This window comes from Rhipicephalus sanguineus, chromosome 11, assembly GCF_013339695.2.
Source record: "Rhipicephalus sanguineus isolate Rsan-2018 chromosome 11, BIME_Rsan_1.4, whole genome shotgun sequence".
Classification (NCBI taxonomy): domain Eukaryota; kingdom Metazoa; phylum Arthropoda; class Arachnida; order Ixodida; family Ixodidae; genus Rhipicephalus; species Rhipicephalus sanguineus.
Window position 1 is genome coordinate 20,504,733 of NC_051186.1, and position 19,656 is coordinate 20,524,388.

General features: G+C 47.1%; 1 protein-coding gene across 1 annotated transcript; it reads right to left on the reverse strand.

The window, feature by feature from the left end:
* Positions 1 to 7,818: 7,818 nt before the first annotated feature.
* Positions 7,819 to 16,834, reverse strand: LOC119375649 (peroxynitrite isomerase THAP4). Its single transcript, XM_037645876.2, has 4 exons — positions 16,367 to 16,834; positions 13,102 to 13,183; positions 9,541 to 9,726; positions 7,819 to 7,913 (listed from the first exon to the last, which is right to left on the reverse strand). Exons 1-4 carry the CDS (start codon positions 16,694 to 16,696, stop codon positions 7,873 to 7,875), a joined length of 639 nt encoding a protein of 212 aa, XP_037501804.1. The 5' UTR covers positions 16,697 to 16,834; the 3' UTR covers positions 7,819 to 7,872.
* Between the last annotated feature and the right edge of the window lie 2,822 nt (positions 16,835 to 19,656).

A 19,656-nucleotide genomic window follows, 5' to 3' on the forward strand; every position in this document is an offset into this window, starting at 1 on the left:
CAGCCGCTCAAACTAAACAAAAACATGGTGTTCTCCTGACTGACACTCTGCACTCGTGTGGTACGAGAACCACGAGGACATGCTTACAACGTGGGACCTTTTCGTTGAGGAGCTCAAGGCGTGTTTCGGGGACTCAGTCGTTAAACAGAAGTGCGCTGAGCAAACACTGTCGCAACGGGCGCAGTTGCCAGGTGAGACGTGCACCACATATATCGAAGAAGTGTTAAGGCTGTGCAAGGTGGTCTGCGCTAGTATGTCGGAAAAAAACAAAGTCGGCCATTTGCTAAAAGGAGTCGCTGAGGATGTGTACATTTTCTAATTGGAAAAGAAAGCCTCAGTTCCGTGTCCGACGTCATTCGGCATTGCAGAACGTTTGAAATGCTCAAGATGCGTCGGATTACGCCAAAGTTTGGTCGGCTGGCAAACCTTACGACTGTTGCCAGTGTGGACACGAGTCCTTGCCTCGACCTCACTTCGACCATTTGACAGATTGTCCGTGAGGAACTTTCCCGCCAAGAAATGTCGCGTTCAACAGCTGACCATCATGAGTTGTACACGCCAAGTGAGGCTATTACTGCGCCTCTTTCGACCTCTTGGCAACCGACGATGAGCGCAGCGACTGTGGAATACAGCCCAGCCCCACAGTCAAGGACGACAACACGATTTCCAGCTTCGCGATATGACCGACACGCTCAGTGCACGACGCCCCCTCGACGCCCGACATATATCGCGGTTTTGCAACCGTCGTGTGGCTCCTCGGTATGACCAACCATCAGAATTTTCACAACCTTCCGCACGGCCTCACGGTGTCCCGCGGCCAGCACACATACCACCTGGCGACAATTATTGGTCAAGCAGCTTCTGCAACCAGTCCCCGGCATCTGACAGGAACTTGACGCCTCCACCGCGACCTTGCGCTCATCATTCTCCCTCACCGCTGTGTCGCAAAGCATCCCCTTCGCCACCGAAAAACTACCTCGCGCGGCCGATGGGGATGAGGTCGCTGGAGATGTGCTACTGACAGAAATACCTTCTGTGCTGATGCTTAAAAACAAAGTGCATGTTTTTGTTGATGATGTGCCTGTGATGGCTTTGGTGAACACAGGGGCGACAATTTCTGTGATGAACGCTTCTTTTAAAGATGTGTTAGGGCAAAAAAGTTGTTTTTAAGTGGGACGACACTTCGAAGTTTTGTGGTGTGAGTGGAGAGCCATTGCGTCCTATCGGTGTATGTAGCGTGTCTTTGATATTATTGCGACAAAGTTTGCGGTTATTCCTAGATCAACTCATGATGTCATTCTGGGCATGGACTTTCTGCGGGAGTGTGGTGCCACTGTGGACTGCCACACAGGAAAAGTATTTGTGAGTGATCGGATGCCGTCAGGACTCGTGGAAACACCTCTGGACGACGACGAAACTACATTGTGTGTCTGTGGAGGTACTCTCATACCTGCGTCATCTAGCGTACGTGTGCCTGTTGTCTGTCGTGGCGCCGGTTCCGACAGCTTCGATGCAAGCGTAGAACTGATGCACATTAACTGCGTGAAGAAGAATGCGTTGGTTCCCCATTGTGTGATGTCCGTCAATTACGGATGCACTGGCCTATGGACTGTAAACTGCTCTTCAGAGCCCGTGATACTACCGGACGGTTTGAATTAACCTTGGTCAGTAGAGAACATGCGTCCTTATCGGTGGCTGAACTTACAGACGCGCCGGAAGAACCTGGTTGTCACAGTTCGGACACGGCACTTATGTCAATGATAAATAAGTCACTTAGCACAAGCGAGCACCAAGCTTTAATGGGTGTGCTTTCGAAGCACGTTTACTGTGGTCTTCGTTGTCCTCGTCCATATGTGCAACATGTGGAGGATATGGTCCATCTGGTCAACCGAGCCAATCCAAACATGCTGGAAGACAAGAAACTGCGACACTTGATGCGGGGTGTGAAAGAGCAGCTCTTTGGGGGACTCATTCGTAGTCCGCCTAAGACGGTTGCGGAGCTCCTCACTGAAGCCGTCGCCATGGAGAAGGCGCTGCAGCAGCGGAACCAGTATGATCGGCAAGTGAATGCTACCTATACTACCGGGCTAGGATCATTCCCGACTGACGTGGAAACACTTTGGGAGCTTATACGTTCGGTTGTCCGCAACGAACTGCAACAGCTGCACCAAGCGCAGCAGCAGCTTACCACTAACTGCATCGCCAGCATCATACGTGAGGTAGTGCAGTATACGCTCGGCGCACATCATCGCGAGTTCAGGTTCTTGCACCACTTCAGGCGTTCACACCTTCAAGTGAACCTCGACGTGTGAGTTGTGCCGATGCTTTGAGACGCACCGTCCCCGTCGTCGGTGACACCACCTCCGGTGAGCGGCTTCCAGCACGCCAGTTACACCGACACATTCGGACACGTCTCACCTGCAACAGTGCCGCTACCTGCAGCAACCCCGTATGCCACACTTCAGTCTGCACAGGCGGTTTCTTATTTTGAGGGCACTCGGCCCGTCGCGCGTAAATCCGACATTTGGTGCATGCACGACCGACGACCGCTTTGCTACCACTGTGGTGAGGCGGGTCACGTGTACCGAGAATGCCAGTACCGCCGACTTGGGCTTCAGGGTTTTCCTGCAAATTCACCCCATCTTCGCTTCGGACAGCGACCACCCAAAATTGAAGATTTTATCGCTCGGCAGCGCATGCTACCCAGGCGTCAATCGCGTTCACCATCACCACGGTCACCGTCATGTTCAGGCAACAGGAGTCGGATGCTGCAAGGAAGATCTCCGAGCCCTCACCTGGAAAACTGACGCCAGCGACCTTTCGAGGCGAGGCCGCTGAATATCGACGTGATGAAGACCTCGACCTCCAATCGACGCGACGTCGGACCGGCGGAAATTTGACGACGCATGTATCCCAGCCTGGTGACTTTTCAATGGACATACCTGTGCTTATCGACGGTCGAAATGTAACTGCCCTAGTAGATACTGGCGCTGACTACTCGATTATTAGCGAAAAATTGGCCAGTTTGCTGAAGAAAGTTATCATGCCTTGGACAGGGTCGCACGTATGCGCAGCTGGAGGACATGTTGTCATGCCGCTTTGTGTGCGCACTGCCAGGCTACAAGTCCGAGGTTCCATGTTTTTGGTCAGCTCCCTCGTGCTACACAAATGCTCCTGCGAATTAATTCTCGGAATAGACTTTCTTCGGGAATATGGTGCCATAACTGACCTATGCAGACGCTGCATTTCATTTTCTACAGTCAAGGCTACGTCAAAGGACACCTGCCGCCGTACAGCCGCCCTTCGTGTTTCCGACGACAGTGTCACAATACCACCTCGTGCACGTATCATGATTCAGGTAACTTCCGAGGGAACAAGTGACGGTGAAGCACTGGCAGAGTGCAACGTCTCCCCGTTGCTGGCGCTTGGAATTTCTGTGGCACTAGGCATCATTGACATTAGGAACGGTCAAGCCGAGGTCATGATCATGAATTTCACAAATGAGCATCGTCACCTGTTCCGTGGCACTGCTGTCGCCTACGCGGAAGCCTTGGAGGACGTCATTGAGTGTTTTGCATGTGAAGACAGTAGCCACGATGAAAAAGCCGTAATAGATGTTGACATCAACAATGCACTGTCAGAAGAGAACCAGAAGGCCTTGCGAGAGCTGTTATTTGAATTCAGGACGTACTTTGCTCAATCGTCTAAAGTGAGTCAGACGCCAATCACGCAGCACAGGATAATCACTTACAACAATGCAAGACCTATCCACCAACAGCCATACCGTGTCTCGCAGAACAGTCTGTGGTCATCACTGGTCGTCCTGGTCAAAAAGAAGGATGGTACGCTTCGCTTCTGTGTCGATTACAGAAAGCTCAACGTCACAAAAAAAAAAAAACGTTTATCCGCTGCCTCGTACTATTGATGACACTCTTGACCAGCTACGGCGAGCGAAGTATTTTTCTTCCCTTGATTTGAAGAATGGCTATTGGCAAATCGAGGTTGATGAGCGTGACCGTGAAAAAACAGCCTTTGTCGTGCCGGATGGCCTCTACGAATTTCGAGTGCTCCCGTTTGGTCTCTGCTCTGCACCAGCTACCTTCCAACGCATGATGGACACTGTGTTAGCCGACTTAAAGTGGCAAAGCTGCCTTGTCTACTTAGATGACATGGTCGTATTTTCAGCCAGCTTCTCTGAACATCTGAAGCGACTACGACAAGTACTCGAGGCAATCCGGTCGGCTAACCTTACGTTAAAGCCTCAGAAATGCCACTTTGGCTACGAAGAACTGAAGTTCCTTGGACATGTTGTGAGCATGGAAGGCATCTGTCCGGACCCCGAGAAAACCGCCGCTGTAGCAGCCTTCACGACTCCTGCCCGACTCCGCTTGACGGTCTCCTTTAAGCGTAACAATATTTATTCCGAGTACCTTGAAGGCTCACTGTGGAATTACAAAGGGGGAATGAAATAACACAGATGTTGCAATTTTTGTTACGAGAGTACAAATTAACATTTGTGCGTGAATGCACATTACATCGTGACAAGCGGGATCACTATTCAGCAAGCCTGACGGACAGGTGAATCGGTGACTAAATATCATAACATGTGCCTGAAGAAGCGCAAGAAGAAAAAAAAAAACACAAGTAAATGCACAAGCACTCAACAGCAAGTGTGTTGTTAACTTGTGGGTTTCTGGCAGGGGCAAATGTTACTCGCTCAATATTCTAGAATGGTGAGCTCAACCTCCTCGACTCCATATCAGAATGCTACACTGATTGTGTAGCTCCGTTAGCCTTTTCAGTGTATATATAAGGTGCAATAAGTGCCCTTTTTTATGTTTGCACTGCTGCTTACTGTGCCCTCTGTTCCTTCAGTGCAAGAGAACTCATAAGAATCACTGGAGAAGCACTCTGGAAATAAGCAATTCACTCTTTATACTACCTCTGCTATTACTAGGTCGATTGTCAACAATTTCTGTGCAAACATGTCCACTTGAAGTAAGGGTGTTTATACAGTCAAACCTCGTTAATACGTACCCACTCTAAACGTACTAACGGTTAAAACGTAGTTGCGACGAATCCCCGACCGAGTCCCATAGAGCCCAATGCATTCGCTGACCGCTTAAGCCGTAGTGGTTCGCCCTATGCCTACCGGTTAGTGCGTACCCTGCGTACCGCGATAACTTTTTGTGCCATAAAATTTTACTGCGCCGCTCAACTTCCAGACGCCAGAATGTGCCGCCAAAGGTCTTCCGCCTTTTTGAGAAGTGCGCAGATCAGTCGATCCCCGATTCCGACTTCCGCGCGATTGCGGCGACGTATTTGCGGGTAAGCATCGGGAAAGAACGAAGGCGAGGTGGCGGCCACCGACCTATCGCCGACAACCTTATCGCAATAAGTATCTTCAGCTATCTGCTCGGGCACGCGTGCGGCGCAGCGCTACTTTTTAAGCCTACTGCACGCTTTTATTAGGCGACAACCTGAACGCGCTGAGCCGCCGATCGCTGCCGGTTCGTTGTGCGCGGCCGTCTTCAAGGCTGAAGTTGAATTAATGGCACAAATGCTAGGGCAGGGACGAAGAACTTCAGCCATGTACCAACTAGCCCGACAGCAAACGCTACTAAGCCGTCATCAGGCGCGCACCGCTTTGTAGAAGCGAAAGCAGATCGCTGTTGCGTAGTTAGCGTTGCGGGTCGCGGGCGCCGAGAAACCTCGCTGCATTGACGCTATCACACTAAACGCAAGTGTACAATACAGCAAGCGTAGCGCGGTTGTAACCATACTGCACGCTTTTATTAGGCGACCACCCAACGCGCCTCCGTCCGCTGCCAGGTCCGCTAGAGCATCGCGGAGTGCGCATCGCTTGCATGAAGCTCGTCATCGCTGCGTTAACCGAACAAGCTACTCGCCGCATCTGTGCACGATATGGAGCGAAGTGGGTACGAACAACATTCCCACGATAAATGCGCGCATGTGGCACAGCCAGCGGCCCGGTAGTGACGGCGTGAGCCGGGTAGGCGACGCGCTGCACGCAACTAGCCGGGAGGCGATTGGCTCCACGCGGCCGTACCGCGTTTCACTGGAACTGTGTCAGTTTTCGTTTAGTAGCAGATCGCGGTTAGACGCACGCACATATACCGCGGAAAGCAGGCACTGTCCGTTCTGTCGCTACGTCGGTCACTGCGTTGACCGCGTATCCCGGACCCTGCAATAGTTTCGAAATGCTCTTCGGCGTCGCCACTACGCGCTATCGGGCGGTCGTGCGAGTGTGCCAGGATCTTTTCTCCACTTTCGCAAAAAGAAGGAAAAGGCTTTGCGGTGGGTACTTTAGGCAATATTTGCTGTGGCACGGCGGTGATGGCGTACGCTAGGAAATACAAATTTGTACTTGGGTGTTTAATGCGTACTACCGTTTAGTGCGTAGTTATGCCGCGTTCCCGGCAGGTACGTATTAACGAGGTTTCACTGTATAGTGAAATTCTGTAATGGAATCGAATACTAATATATGAAAAAAAAGAATGAAAGAAAAGGTTTCACGAACAGAATATTTTTAAATCAAATTCAAAACTTGCACAGAGTTTGCTTGATAGTATAAGAAGAAAGCAGGCTTACGTATGCTTACAATTAGACATTCAGCACCGTAAACAACTGTTCCGAAGAATGTGTGTAAATGTAGCAATGACTTTACCAGACCATTTTACCGGATGTGCATACAATCTTGCATTCACTGAACGTGAGAATAAGTGTGATGCTACAGCAACACAGATGTTATAAGGGCTTGCAAACAAGATAAGAACATGCAAATAATAAATTGAAAAAAATTTGCATATAAACTATACGAATGTGAAATGCAAGTAATTCTTACTGAATGAATGGAAATCATTGAGTGGAAGGTATGCACCCCGTTCATTTGTTGGGGAATTATGATAATAAAATATCTGGGGTACAATGTCCCAAAACCACGATATGATTATGAGAGACGCCATAGTGGAGGGCTCCGGAAATTTCGACCACCTGGGGTTCTTTAGTGCACCTAAATCTAAGTACACGGGCCTCAAACATTTTTGCCTCCATCGAAAATGCAGCCGCGCGGCCAGGATGTTGGGGAATTATGGCCTCAGCGCAACTGTAGCTATTTTGCGGAAGTAATGTTTGAAACTGTCCTCACGTCTATCACTGCCCCCCCCCCCCCCCTGCCCCCAGGACTGCAACAGGCATTGTTATCATTTATGCATTTGAAAGAAATTACGATATTCAGCAACTTTAAATGCAGAATTCTCATATCGAATATTTGCAGACTTGCTCCAGTGTGAAAAGGAAAAATTGCCATTTTCCAGCTAGTAGCTTGAAAGAACAATGGGAACCCATACAATGGCCTCTTGGTTAGCTTCGCATGGTAACGTGATTGCCCCAAACGGATGTTGATCCTGGGTACAAATCTTGGATCAGGGTGAATTTTTTGTCAAGTGAGAAGCTTTCTTTCTGTGCAATCCGTACTGGTATTCTCTTTTAGCTTTTTGCTAGAAACAAGTCAATGACAATTTTTCTTCTTCATGAACCACTGTTGGGTTCCGCAGAAAAAATCTGCCGATCCTCCAGGTGTGGGAACAAGGGTGGTGCAAGGCCCCCTTAACAAGATCTCATATAACACAGTGCACTGAGAGAGTGAATGTCACCATTAGCAGCCACACTGCTAAAGGCTACATTGGTTTGAGGCTCAAGAACATAGCTGCAAACAAATGAATGCACATAACAGAAACACAGTAGTACTAGAGGGCACAATAAGCAAGCTTCCTTGGGAGTGGCTCTTACCAGTAGGAGGCATAATGGTCAGTGCCTTGAAGACACTAGGTCCAGAAGACAGGTGTTCATTTACGGTTGGCTATCATCCTCAAGGCTGCTTTCGGCACTCTCTGTAAACAATGAATGGTGAAAACATTAAAACCTCTCCCTGCCAGTCCCAGAGGTCAAACCTGTCTCCATTTCAGATCCAGGCATTGTGATCTGACCAACGGTGCAGAACCTGCTTACCCATTTCGAATCTTAACAAGCAGTTGCTGCACTCGCTTTGATGGGTCCATCTATGTGTGGACTATTACAATTCATTTTTGCACAGCCATTTCAAGGAATTACAACTGATGCTAAATGCAACGAGAATCAACATGTTAGAGACACTGAAGGCACCCATCAACAATTGGGACTAAACATGCCTGAATGCACAGACCCATGCAGGTGCGTGCATTGCAATATTCCTTTGAACTGCTAGAGCCAGACTCTATCAGAACAAAGGACATGTTGCCGAGGTTGTTGGTGTATGATAGCGAACAACTAGATGTCAGCATGAATGAGAGGGCACACCGAGAGTCCTGGTTTTTGTTCGCTGCAATGAGACGAAGCAGAGGAAAATATAGAGGAATTTTCTTGCTTTAAAGGACTCCAAATCACCGAGAGGTTTTTTTAAGTTTCTGTGACTGCTAATTAGAAGCTGTGTTGCAGATGGGCAATGAAGACAAGCGCTCAGGACTTTGTAAAGAACATGCGACACAAACTGACTGAATCAAGAGAAAGGTACTCTAATGATTTATTTGTTCAATCACATTAAAGGGACACTAAGGGCCAATAACAATTTGTGAAAGGTCAACGCTTGAGAACATCTGAAATGTCGATATTATATGCAGCAGCACGATAGCAGACGAGAAATTATTGTAACTGTTAGGCACAATTTCCACCACCAGTAAGACATTCTGGAACACAAGCTCGATGACGTAGAAGGGCCTCAGTACAATTAATCACAAGTACTCCAACTAACCATGTCAGAAAATAACATTTAAGTGCATTTCAGTCTGATTATGCAAAACAAGAACTTAAGTAAAGTGGTGTACTGGGAAAGCTGGTAGAGATTTATGGCGAGACTTAGCGCATGGAAAACTGGACACAGAGACGAAGACACGGGACAGTGCCTGTCCCGTGTCTTCGTCTCTGTGTCCAATTTTCCACGCGCTATGTCTCGCCATGAAACGAGAACTTATTGACATTACCCTAGCCTTGTTTGCGTCAGGCAGTGGTCGAATAAACACCCCTGCTCCATTGCGCCTCAGCACCAGCTGTCAGGCAGTAAAGCAAGCAAAGGGTGGGCATGCCTACGTCAGGAGGCCGTTCTCGGTGGCAGACAATCTGGATTGAGCTAACAGTATGCAGACCACTAAAACGAGATTTTCTTTTCAACTAAGCATTTCCTTGGCACGAGACAAGCACTACAAGGTCTCTGGAACAGAGGCGCAGGCAGGAGGGGGGGGCACACCGTGCCCGTGCCCCCCCCCCCTCCCCAATTTTTTTTTGCCATGGCATACAGAGCACAAAATGACACTCAACCACATCCGCCTGCCCTGTCCTCACTTCAGATCAAGGAGGTGCCCCACTGAAAAAAATTTCTGCCTATGCCCCTGCTCTGGAACGCTATTTCAACAATACACGTCGACTTAATGTTTGTCTTTAGTGTCTCTTTAAATGCACAATGGCAAAAGAGTCATTCCAGGGTACCTTCAGCTTCTGTTTTCACTTCCACTTGTACTCCAATGGCCCTGCTTCTCTTGCTCAGGACGTCCTGTGTTGATTTTACAGCCACTGGCGGCGAGCACTGGGCGGTGGCACTGCACTGCCCCACTGGAAGAGCTACCATGGCCGTGGCCGCATTCACCATTATTGAGAAGTTACGATGTGGTAAGCCTACGAGGGAAAAAGTCAAAAGAAACAGTCAACTGTGAACCAGCACCACTGACATCATTTTTCTATAAGACATAAGACCCCTCATTATGCCATAATTATTACACTACAGTTAACAAAAACAATTAATGTCACCTATGCTTTCCTTGGCCTGTCTGTTGGATTCATTTGGCTGTGTCTAACAAAAAAACAAGCCCCTCGAAATAAATCCCTCTTCTTTTGTTCTTTCATAGCGTGGGCCTCGCCCCGACAGAGTTAGTGCCTTAGGTTAGCATGCGAGGATTTATTGATCAGCTGGCACCTCGTGCGAAGATCACGTGACACTCTCAGGCAAAAACAGTGTTCCACACACGTCGCCTTGGCAGTGAGTGCCGCTGGCTAACACTCCTAGAGAATTACACGTACGGAAATACCCAACGAAGTGGACGGGGACGCACCTATCACCGTAGCTCAATTGGTAGAACATCGGACGCGTAATTCAAAAGTTATGGGTTTGGATCCCATCGATTAAAACGGTAATTTTTTGTCCACTTTAATGCACTTAAACTTATGTCATAACTGGTACACTACAGTTAAAAGAGAAAAAATATTTGCCTCTTTGTTTTCCTTGGCCTAACTGTCTGTTGGATTCATTTTGTTCTGTCTAATAATGCCAAGTTATATTTAGGTAGTGGTAGTTGTAAGGCACTGCTTGGGAGTGTTTCACCTACACAAGTGTTCAAATCTGTTCATTATTGGTGGAGTTTCAACGAATATGAACCGTGCCACCTACATAAGGGCTTCACTGCAAAACACCTTGCTTGCCTTGGCATGAGTCGGCAAGTAGAGTTCCTTCTCTGCCTTCTCTCATGTACCATAGCCAAGGAAAACGGCAACGTTCACACGACAATTCCTAGCAGCTTTTGCTTTCTCGGCCTACTATTGCTTCGTGGCGTATTTGCAGTAGCGGCTTTGCACACGCTGCGTTGGCTAGTCAAGTGAAATCACATGCGATGGTTGGTTATATCTGAAAGCAGCGTGTGACTTTCCCATCCACTCATTGTGTGGTTCCTTTGAAATTAACCAAGCATGGCTTGCAGTTGGAAATTTCTACCATATCTGCACTGCGCAGCCATATTATACTTTGTAGACATGATCATTGAGTGATCTATGCCCCTTGCTTGCTTGTTCACAGTGAGGACACCTGGTAAGGGGCACTTTAAAGGAGCTCCGGAACATGACCTTTGTCCCACTTTTTATGCTTTATAAGAACAAATGTGCACTCGTCGTGCAAAGCCTGAATTCCTAAGATGGGTGAAAAATCATGAATTAGACAGTTCTTCAATGCAATGCACTCAAAATACTTGACTGACAGAGCATGGCTGCCTAGCACATAGCGCATATGAGGGTGCCTCTACATTGACAGAGCGGCAGTCATGTGACATCACTGACATGCAAGTTGATACAGTAGATAATGTCCACTGCACTTCTTTAAACTTTTAGACAACAAAATGACAGAGAGAGAATGTGACATCGACACTAGTAGGCACGTTGAGAGAAGTAAAGGGCTAGAAGGTTAAAGTGGGTTCCCAGAAAGACCGTATATAACAAGGCTTCTAGTGTGAACTTACGGTTCAGTTTAGGACAGACTGCGCGCGAAGAACCAGATCACGGTGATCGGGTTCTCCCGAGCTTGAGTTGTGCTTTGGAGAATCCGGAAAGCTTTTGCTGAAATTTTTCCCTTAGCTTAATTTCAAACTGCTGTTCCCGAGTTGGTGAGGATAACTTGGGTTTGTATGTCAGCCATAACAAGGGCAATGGCTACTTCTTCGGCCGTTCCTGGTTGTATGGTTTTTGACACTGGCTGTGTGCGTAGCTTTAGCACCGGTGCTGACTGCTGGACGCTGCAGCTGGCTATCCTGGTAGCCAGCTGCATCTGTGAATCTTGCCTCTTTGTCGCTGTGGTATGTCCACAGCAGTTTTATGGCCCTGGCCTTTCCGCCGCCCAGTTTGTAAGATGAATGCAAGTTCCTTGGTGTTGGGGCTACTTGGATCCCGTTTCAGATCTCTCTATGCATGCAGACTCCATGGCCGTGTTGTCAGCTGCGTTTTTTTTTTGGCATTGAAAAACTAGTGGTGACATGGGTGCTGTGCCTAGAAAGCTGTAAAAGGTTTTCTCTGTAAAAGAATTTTTCCATCTTCCATGTTACTCTGAACTTCTGTCTGATTTGGTTAACTCCTCCTTTGGGACACAAGTCTCTTGATCCCTCATCATCATTGCTCCCATCCTCAAAACTGTTCTTGGGTGGAGGGAGTCTCTCTTTGGGGAATATGGGCTCTGTACACCTTTTAACATGTGAGCCTTGGGTCCACCACATAAATACCCAATGATTTATGCAAAGTGTAAGGTTTAAGTTTTTACTGCAGACAAACCATTTGTTTTATCTTTATTCAGGAGAGAAAGATATTACTTGGAGAAAGATGCTAGTACACTAGCATCTAGCATTCCACCTCCACAGAAATGCGATCGCCACGGCCAGGAAGCCGCGTCTTTCAGGTCAGCAGCCGAGCACCGTAACCCCTACGCCACCGCGGCAGACTTACCATGGGCATTGGCTCATACACAATAGGCTCAGTAAGCCACCACTGTTGCGAGGAGGGCCTCCAGGTTACAATTTAAGTAAACATCCATGCCACATGGCAAGATTTTTTTTTAAAAAAAGGAAGAGATGAAGCAGAGGACAAAGCTTACCTTTACTCTAAATCTAAGAAGTAAAGAAGACTGACCACTGCAGTTTGTGTAAAATTTTCAACAGCACAGTAACAGTGTGGCACCCAGCCACAGCACCAAGCTAACTGCGAGTGTCAGTGGTTTGTGATGCCACAGCACTTCCCCTCTCCGACTTCGGCTAACTGTCAACCGTGTTTCCTGTACAGGCAGGGACAAGAGTGTATGGGATGCGTAATCCGAGAAAAAAAAAAAAAGAAACAGATTACGCAAGCGTGTGCACACAGCCTGGTTAACTAATGTGCTATGTGTATTAGCCTATGCAACCAGCATAGTTCTGTACAGGTCTATGTGGCTGCAAGTTAAAACTTAAGTACGCTGATATTCAACTTTATTATGTAATCCACATTTCATAAACTTCCAACAGTGCAGTGGCAGACATTTCATCATTTTCATGCACTATCAGTTGTCTGTTTGTTGTACGTACTACACGAACCACCCAACTTCAAGTCTTCCTCTACAAGCAGTGACTCAGTATATTGTTGCTCAATGCAGAGAACAAACAGCAGGAACACACACAAATATATTGCACCAACATATGCCACATTTCAAAACCAGACTGACAATGCCACATTAAATATAATGCCCTGACTTATTGCGCAAGGACTGACCTGAGCTTGGTTCACCACACATGTGAACACAACGTCCACGGATCGAGGAGCCTGGAGGCATGATCCCGACAGCTGTGCCATTCTGCAAGGGGTCATTTCACACTGGTGTTTCACTTGCCGTAGCATAAACTTTCGTTGCAAGACATACTGAAGTATGAACAAGCAGGAACAGAAGTGAATGCTTGTGCCAACCTTTCTCTTAGAGATAACTTGATCATGAACTAATGTCCTCTGGCTGTGATGCTTGCTGTGATATTATAGGCAAGGCAAAACAGAGCAATCAGTATTACTACGCAAGGCGATGGGCTGCCTGCTAGAGTCAGTGAAATCATATTGGGCCTGTACGTTCCCACAGCAGCATATACGTTCAACAATTGCAAACATTTCATTGTTATGTCTATAGACCGTTTTCACGGAGAGGAGCGTAGCCTCGAACCGGCGCATTTTCACCACTCTTCTCTCCGCCGCTGCCGCTGGTGTGTGGGGACTCCCGCCTTTTGCACTGCGTGGTGCATGAGAGGTCAGTGTATTTCCATTTTCGATGCGCTAAAGCAAATGTGCTGCAGAAAATCAAAATGTCGGGCGAGAACAGGCCGACACGCTACCAATGAGCTGTGTTTGGCTGCGGCAACGGCTATCGGAAGCCTAACAGACTTGCAGCCGAGGCATGCGAAGTGCACAATGCTTTCAAATGACTTCGCTTCTCTTAGGTCGCACGCCTTCTTCTCCTACAAATATTATATATATAATATGTGGTGTCTGCACTTATGCCATTTTTTCAAGTCATCACATGAGTTTGTGATTGTGCTTGGGTGCTGGTACACTTTATCATCAGCACCAGAGAGAACCAAAGCTGATGATTAATTATAACACGGAATGTTTGGCCAAGAGCTGTTCTCTCATAGCATAAGCATATTAGATTTCTATGCTACAGCACATGATTTACAGTGACTGCGGCTACGAAAGGTTCCATCTTAGTGCGTGTAATTTCGAGATTATCGAATTAACAATTTCCAATCTACATGACAGAAAGGCTCGCATGATGTGTTCTTGGCGCAGGTACGTGCCTCTAACGTTTCGTCGAGAGCACATACTTTCTCGACTTGTCAATTTTGTGACGATAACTGGGGTAACGTTATGACGACCGCACCTTTTTTTTGCTTCGCGCTGCAACCTGGGTGTCGTGAATAATTGAACCACGTTCGTTAAAGCCAGGCCGTTACCTGGACACGTGCGGTCGTCATAATGCTTCTCAAGTACTCGCCAAACAAAGTGACAATGATGTTCCCAAAAACGGGTGCCCTTTCGGAGTATGGCTAGTGGCGGCTGCTCGCGCTGAAACGAACTTGCACCATGCCGTGCTTCCAGATGTGCAACAGGCTTATTTTCATTTTATCGTCCTGTTGTTTCTACGCTGAATATTGAGATCACCTGTCTTACATCTGTTTCTTATACTGTGCAACGATCAGAGGCCACAAACTTTTAACTACGCCACGAATCAACACGTGCATCGGTGTTTGTGCTCCCTTCGTTCCATGAACTGTGTATTGCAATGTGCCAAGCGGATTAGGGATAAGGGTTACATTGAACTTGAATAATCAAGGCAAGGAAACCAGAGAGTCAACTTAAACACAAATGCGCGCACCTAGCGTGCAGCCGGACAATGGCATATGTGTTTGCTCGTCTCCATTTACGTTTCTCCGATTACTTCGAGAGTTGTCCTGAAAGTTAATGCCCTTTTATAGTGCATATTCCAAGAACCCCACAAGGCCACCTATAACAAAACATACAAAACAATTACCAATTTATACGTGCTGCTTTAGGGGCAAAACTTGGATGTAGCCCAAATGATGGCCAGGCACTCCTTTTCTGTTGTGGAATAGTTGATTTCTGCCTTTGATAGCGCCCAGCTAGCATAGCTGATAACCATTTCCATTCCGTCGGCTAAGAACTGCATTGGCATTCTACTCATCATCGGCGCTGCTGCGGGAACGTCTCGTGGGCTGCCGCTGCTTGCTGTTTCAGCCATTTTGAAGCTGACAGCTTAGCGATTATTTACCAGCGCCTTTACACTGCGAAGCGTTGCTCTGTTTTGCTCGTGTACCGCGAAGAACAGCAATACCTTGTGACCTGAGGGTATACGCTGCATGCACCGCCGCGGAACCCCATACACCGAAAGGGCAGCGAGACATCACAGATGCTAGACGGCGCTGCAGTGGTGAAATGCTTTAAAAATGGCAGCCTCCTTGTGAAATTGGTGTATATAAATTTGCTGTGCTGCTTCAACACATTATCGATTTCTCTAACTTCAGCTGCAGCTGCCCATCGGGTGAACACAACATCAAGAAAGCCGCTTATTTCTTCCATGTTCCCTACTACGCAAATTCTGCCTATGTAATGTAAAGCTGCACAATGAGATCTTCCCAGTGCTACAGTACTTTATGAATGACTATTACCAAAAGAGGTTTTGCATTTGCTGTGTATGCTGCGAGACAGCATGGTAGATGAAAGAATTCTTGTCTAATGAATTGTAATCACCTTCCGTACGTAGATTGTACATCACTGAAACTTCCATATGTATAAAACCAATCATTTTTCCTGACCAATCATGTGCGTTGCTAACTTTTATGTATTTTCTCTATTGGACCAGCTACTAGCCACGTAGGCTATTGGTCCAAATATTATGTACGCATTTTTTGTATACATGTCTTAATAAACTCATTTTGATTTGATTTGAAAAAAAAAAGGAATTTGTTACTGCTATCTGTTTTTTTCTTACAAGATTTTACTGGTGCACTTGGACGTGCTGCTGAAATCGTTCTTGCGTATCTTTTCTTATGTATTTTTTTTTCTTGTGTGCTATTATGTATGGTTATTCTGTTCATATCCACTCCTGCTTGGGACAAGCATTGGCCTGCAGTACTTTAAATAAAATAAATTAAATAGTGGCTTTTCCTCACTGAACTGGGTGCTAGATTAGTGGTACCAATTCCTAGCCACAAATAGGCAGTTAGACTGGTGACGTGCTTGCATAAATTGTCAGTAGAGTGGTGTCCTTAATTGGCAGTGGTAACACAGCGCGCACACACACACCCACACACGTTTATCGTTGCCGAATTTTCTTTCCGTGCGTTTGCGTGGACAAACGCACGAAATGAAAAGCGCGGCTGCATACTGATGATCGGACATATGCACTATGAAGTAGAAGACAAAGCAAAGTTACGTAGACGATCGCATGCAAAGGACAAGCCGAGTTATAACGCACCTCCGTTTTCGGACACCTGCGCGATGCAGAGTAGAATACTGTACCGGGTGGGTACAAAGTCGGCACAGAACCTTTCTTGAGGTAGTTTCGCCTCGTCTTCAGACCAAAGTCTTCGCAGTACTGCATGTTGTACATGTAACAGTCCGACGAGAAGTGCTGCGAGCACACCTGACTGCGCTTATCCGGCCTCCAACTGCTGCCTTCGACGGCCTGCACGAACTCGGTCCACAGTTGCCTCTGACCGTCGTTGGATGGGAAGTGGTGAAACACAACTTTGTCGCCTTCCTTTGTGGCGCAATTCCTCAAGACGCAATAAAACTTGGGCGCCATTGTCCTTCAGAGCTTGTACCACTCAATCCATGATAAGTTTCTCGCTCGCGGGATTCCGGCGTGTCTTAGTTCTTGAAACAAAGAGCAGCGATGACAGCGAAGGATGCGAATTCAAAGGTATGCGCGCGAAGAGGCGATACCGCACTGCGGTATTGCGCAATGTTTACCTTTCGTAATAACCACCACACTATCTGCACGTCTCAAGAACTCAGTTTCGGTTTACAACTGTACGTCACGTTCTGCGGCACGGCTGTGCTCAACATAAGAGTAAACTCATAAATTTCCTTCAATAGGTCTATCACAGGTAAGTTTAAAAAGCGGACTGGAACGCCTACATGAATTACAGAGCGCTTTCGCTTCCCGCCTGCGCCGTGCCAGCATTTCTCAGATCAAGTGAATTTGGCAAACTTCTTGTGTGTTGCCTGCGACGACCTCTCTGCGATTTTCGTCTGATCTTTCATTTATTTAGCCCCGCCACGGTGGTCTAGTGGTTATGGCACTCTACTACTGACCCGAAGGTGTCGGGATCGAATCCCGGCCGCGGCGGCTGCATTTTCGATGGAGGCGAAAATGCTCGAGGCCCGTGTACTAGATTTAGGTGCAAGTTAAAGAACCTCAGGTGGTCGACATTTCCGGAGCCCTACACTACGGCGTCTCTCATAATCAAATCGTTTGGGACGTTGAACCGAGATACTATTATATTTATTTTTGTTGCCAGTATGCCGTCAATTTAAATGAAAAAGATACGTCTCGGTTTCATTGCATGATGAAGTTTAATTAGGAGCAGTCCATGCAATTCGCGGATCCATTTGAGTCAACCTCCACCGACACTGTCGACGAGCACAAAGTGAAGTTCTGATATTAAAGATTACGTGAGAGAGCATAGTAGGCATAGAATAACAGAGAGATGAGCTAGTTTGGTAAGTATTCATTCTAAAAAGATAGGGCGTGCAAACACAGACACGAGAACGAAGTCAGGACACCACGAACGCCGACTAACAACTGAAGAGACTTCTTTTCCGCCGTTGTGCGTCTCTTCAGTTGTTAGTCGGCGTTTTAAATTTGGTGTCCTGACTTCTTTCTTGTGTCCGTGTTTGCATGCCCTGTCTTTTGTAGCGTTAGCTACACTTGCCTAGCCGGAGCCGATTTCGCGTGGTACCTCATGAACCGTGCTGCGCATGCGCGAGGATCAGTGATGTCACACAGCTAGCTCACCGCTCTCCGCCACCGCATTATCTCCGCCTCGCGATCTCACGCGCTCTCCGCCACCGCCGCGCGCGACTCGCCGCTGCTGGTCTGCGCATTCGAGAGTAGTGACGTCGTAGCCATGGCAGACAGACTGGCGCCAGCGCGCGCGCAGCTATTCGCCTTCGCTGTGCAGTCGCCGTCTGACACTGCGCCGGGGCCGCTTGATAGCGCCTCTGACTGGCGTTTGCAGGTGGGTAACGCCATGGAGAAGGAGAGCGCAAATGCTGCTCAACGGCGCAGAAGAGCCGAGAAGCTTATCTCATCGGATCCCGAAGTAGTTGCCTGGCAATTAGCGGCTCAGCGTACGAAGAATGAACAGAAGAAGGCTAATAATCCTAGAAAACCTGGAAAGCTAAGAATAATCAGCTGAACCTTTGCTAATGCTACGTATATCCTGGCATAGCCGAGCTAAGCCACTGCAAATTTTTTAGAATGAATAGTCGGCATTTAGTAAAATCAGGTACATTGATTTGATTCATCTGAGCGAGGGCGCCGCTCGTTTTTGTTGAAACTAGCTGCAGGTGTTGCATTTAATTTACAAACACCGTAATTATGTTCGCGCGTGTTGGCTCACAGGTTCTAATATTGCGAGCAATAAGAGATGGAACAGTGAAATAGCCTTTCATAGGCCATAGCGGCTAAATGCAGTTGGCAAGCGCAAAGTGTTCATCACTAAATGTTCAAGCGGTAAGCTATGTATCTCTAGCAATTCAATAATTCACATCAATTTCAGGACATTACAAGTAATTGTTGCCATAGTGCGCCTTGACGATATCGGCACTCGATAACGCGCATGCCGCTTAACTGCTGCATCCGATGTACATCCGCTCGGTAATACCTACATTGACTGCGTTGTTCCTTTCACAGTTTATGCGTGCAGATGCGCTCGGGTATGTGTAGTATTTATTGTGTAGGATACAGGGCTGGGCAGAGATACTCAGAAAAGTATTCTGGAATACAGATATCGAAATACATCAACTGGAAGCCTAAAATACAGATACTCAGATACATTCGCCTTTAACGTAACGGGATATTTCGGAGATACTTTTGCAATAAGACGAAAAAAGTATTCCGGAATACAGATACAGCGATTATACAGATACTGGAATACTTCTTTTTATTTCAAGGATGGTCATACTACGTAAAGACATTTGCGTATTAGTGCAGCATAATGGTATTAATGTTGCAGCGCATTGAAACTTTCAGTTCATTTATTTATTACAGTACCCCTGGGGCCACTGAGACATTACCGGGGGGGGGGGGGGGTACAAAGTACATAATTATTATTAATGACATAATTACACGTATCAATTGCAATAAAAATACACCATTTCACAGCAACAGTAACAACCATTGGACACCGCCCAGGTGAAAATGTGCCACTGGGAATCCAACTGGTTTCAACTGGTATTAACTGGGATCAAATGGTCCCAGTTGCAGTCCAACGGACATACTTGGTGACAACAAAATGAACTATGCTAGAAACAGCACAGTTTTAGCAAAGCACTTAAATCACTAATGAACACCAGTGAATTGAGAAAAAGTATAGATTTATTTTCCACATAGGATAAACTTTGCTGAGAAGGTTGCTGCCTGTGTGAGCTTCTCCAATAGGCTGTCTTCTAAACAGCGTCGCTTCATCCTCAGCACGAGACTCGCGAAAGAAAAAAAAAGTCTCTCTACCGCTGAAGGCGAGCACAAATTCGTGTTAT

Excerpts from the sequence above, each read along its gene's own strand:
- LOC119375649 (XM_037645876.2), bottom strand. The coding sequence starts at position 16,696 with ATGGCGCCCAAGTTTTATTGCGTCTTGAGGAATTGCGCCACAAAGGAA. Across the intron at positions 13,184-16,366 it reads GCAGGTGTCCGAAAACGGAG|AATGGCACAGCTGTCGGGAT; the intron begins GTGCGTTATAAC and ends GACCCCTTGCAG. Across the intron at positions 7,914-9,540 it reads AGTGAAAACAGAAGCTGAAG|AGAGTGCCGAAAGCAGCCTT; the intron begins GTACCCTGGAAT and ends CATTGTTTACAG.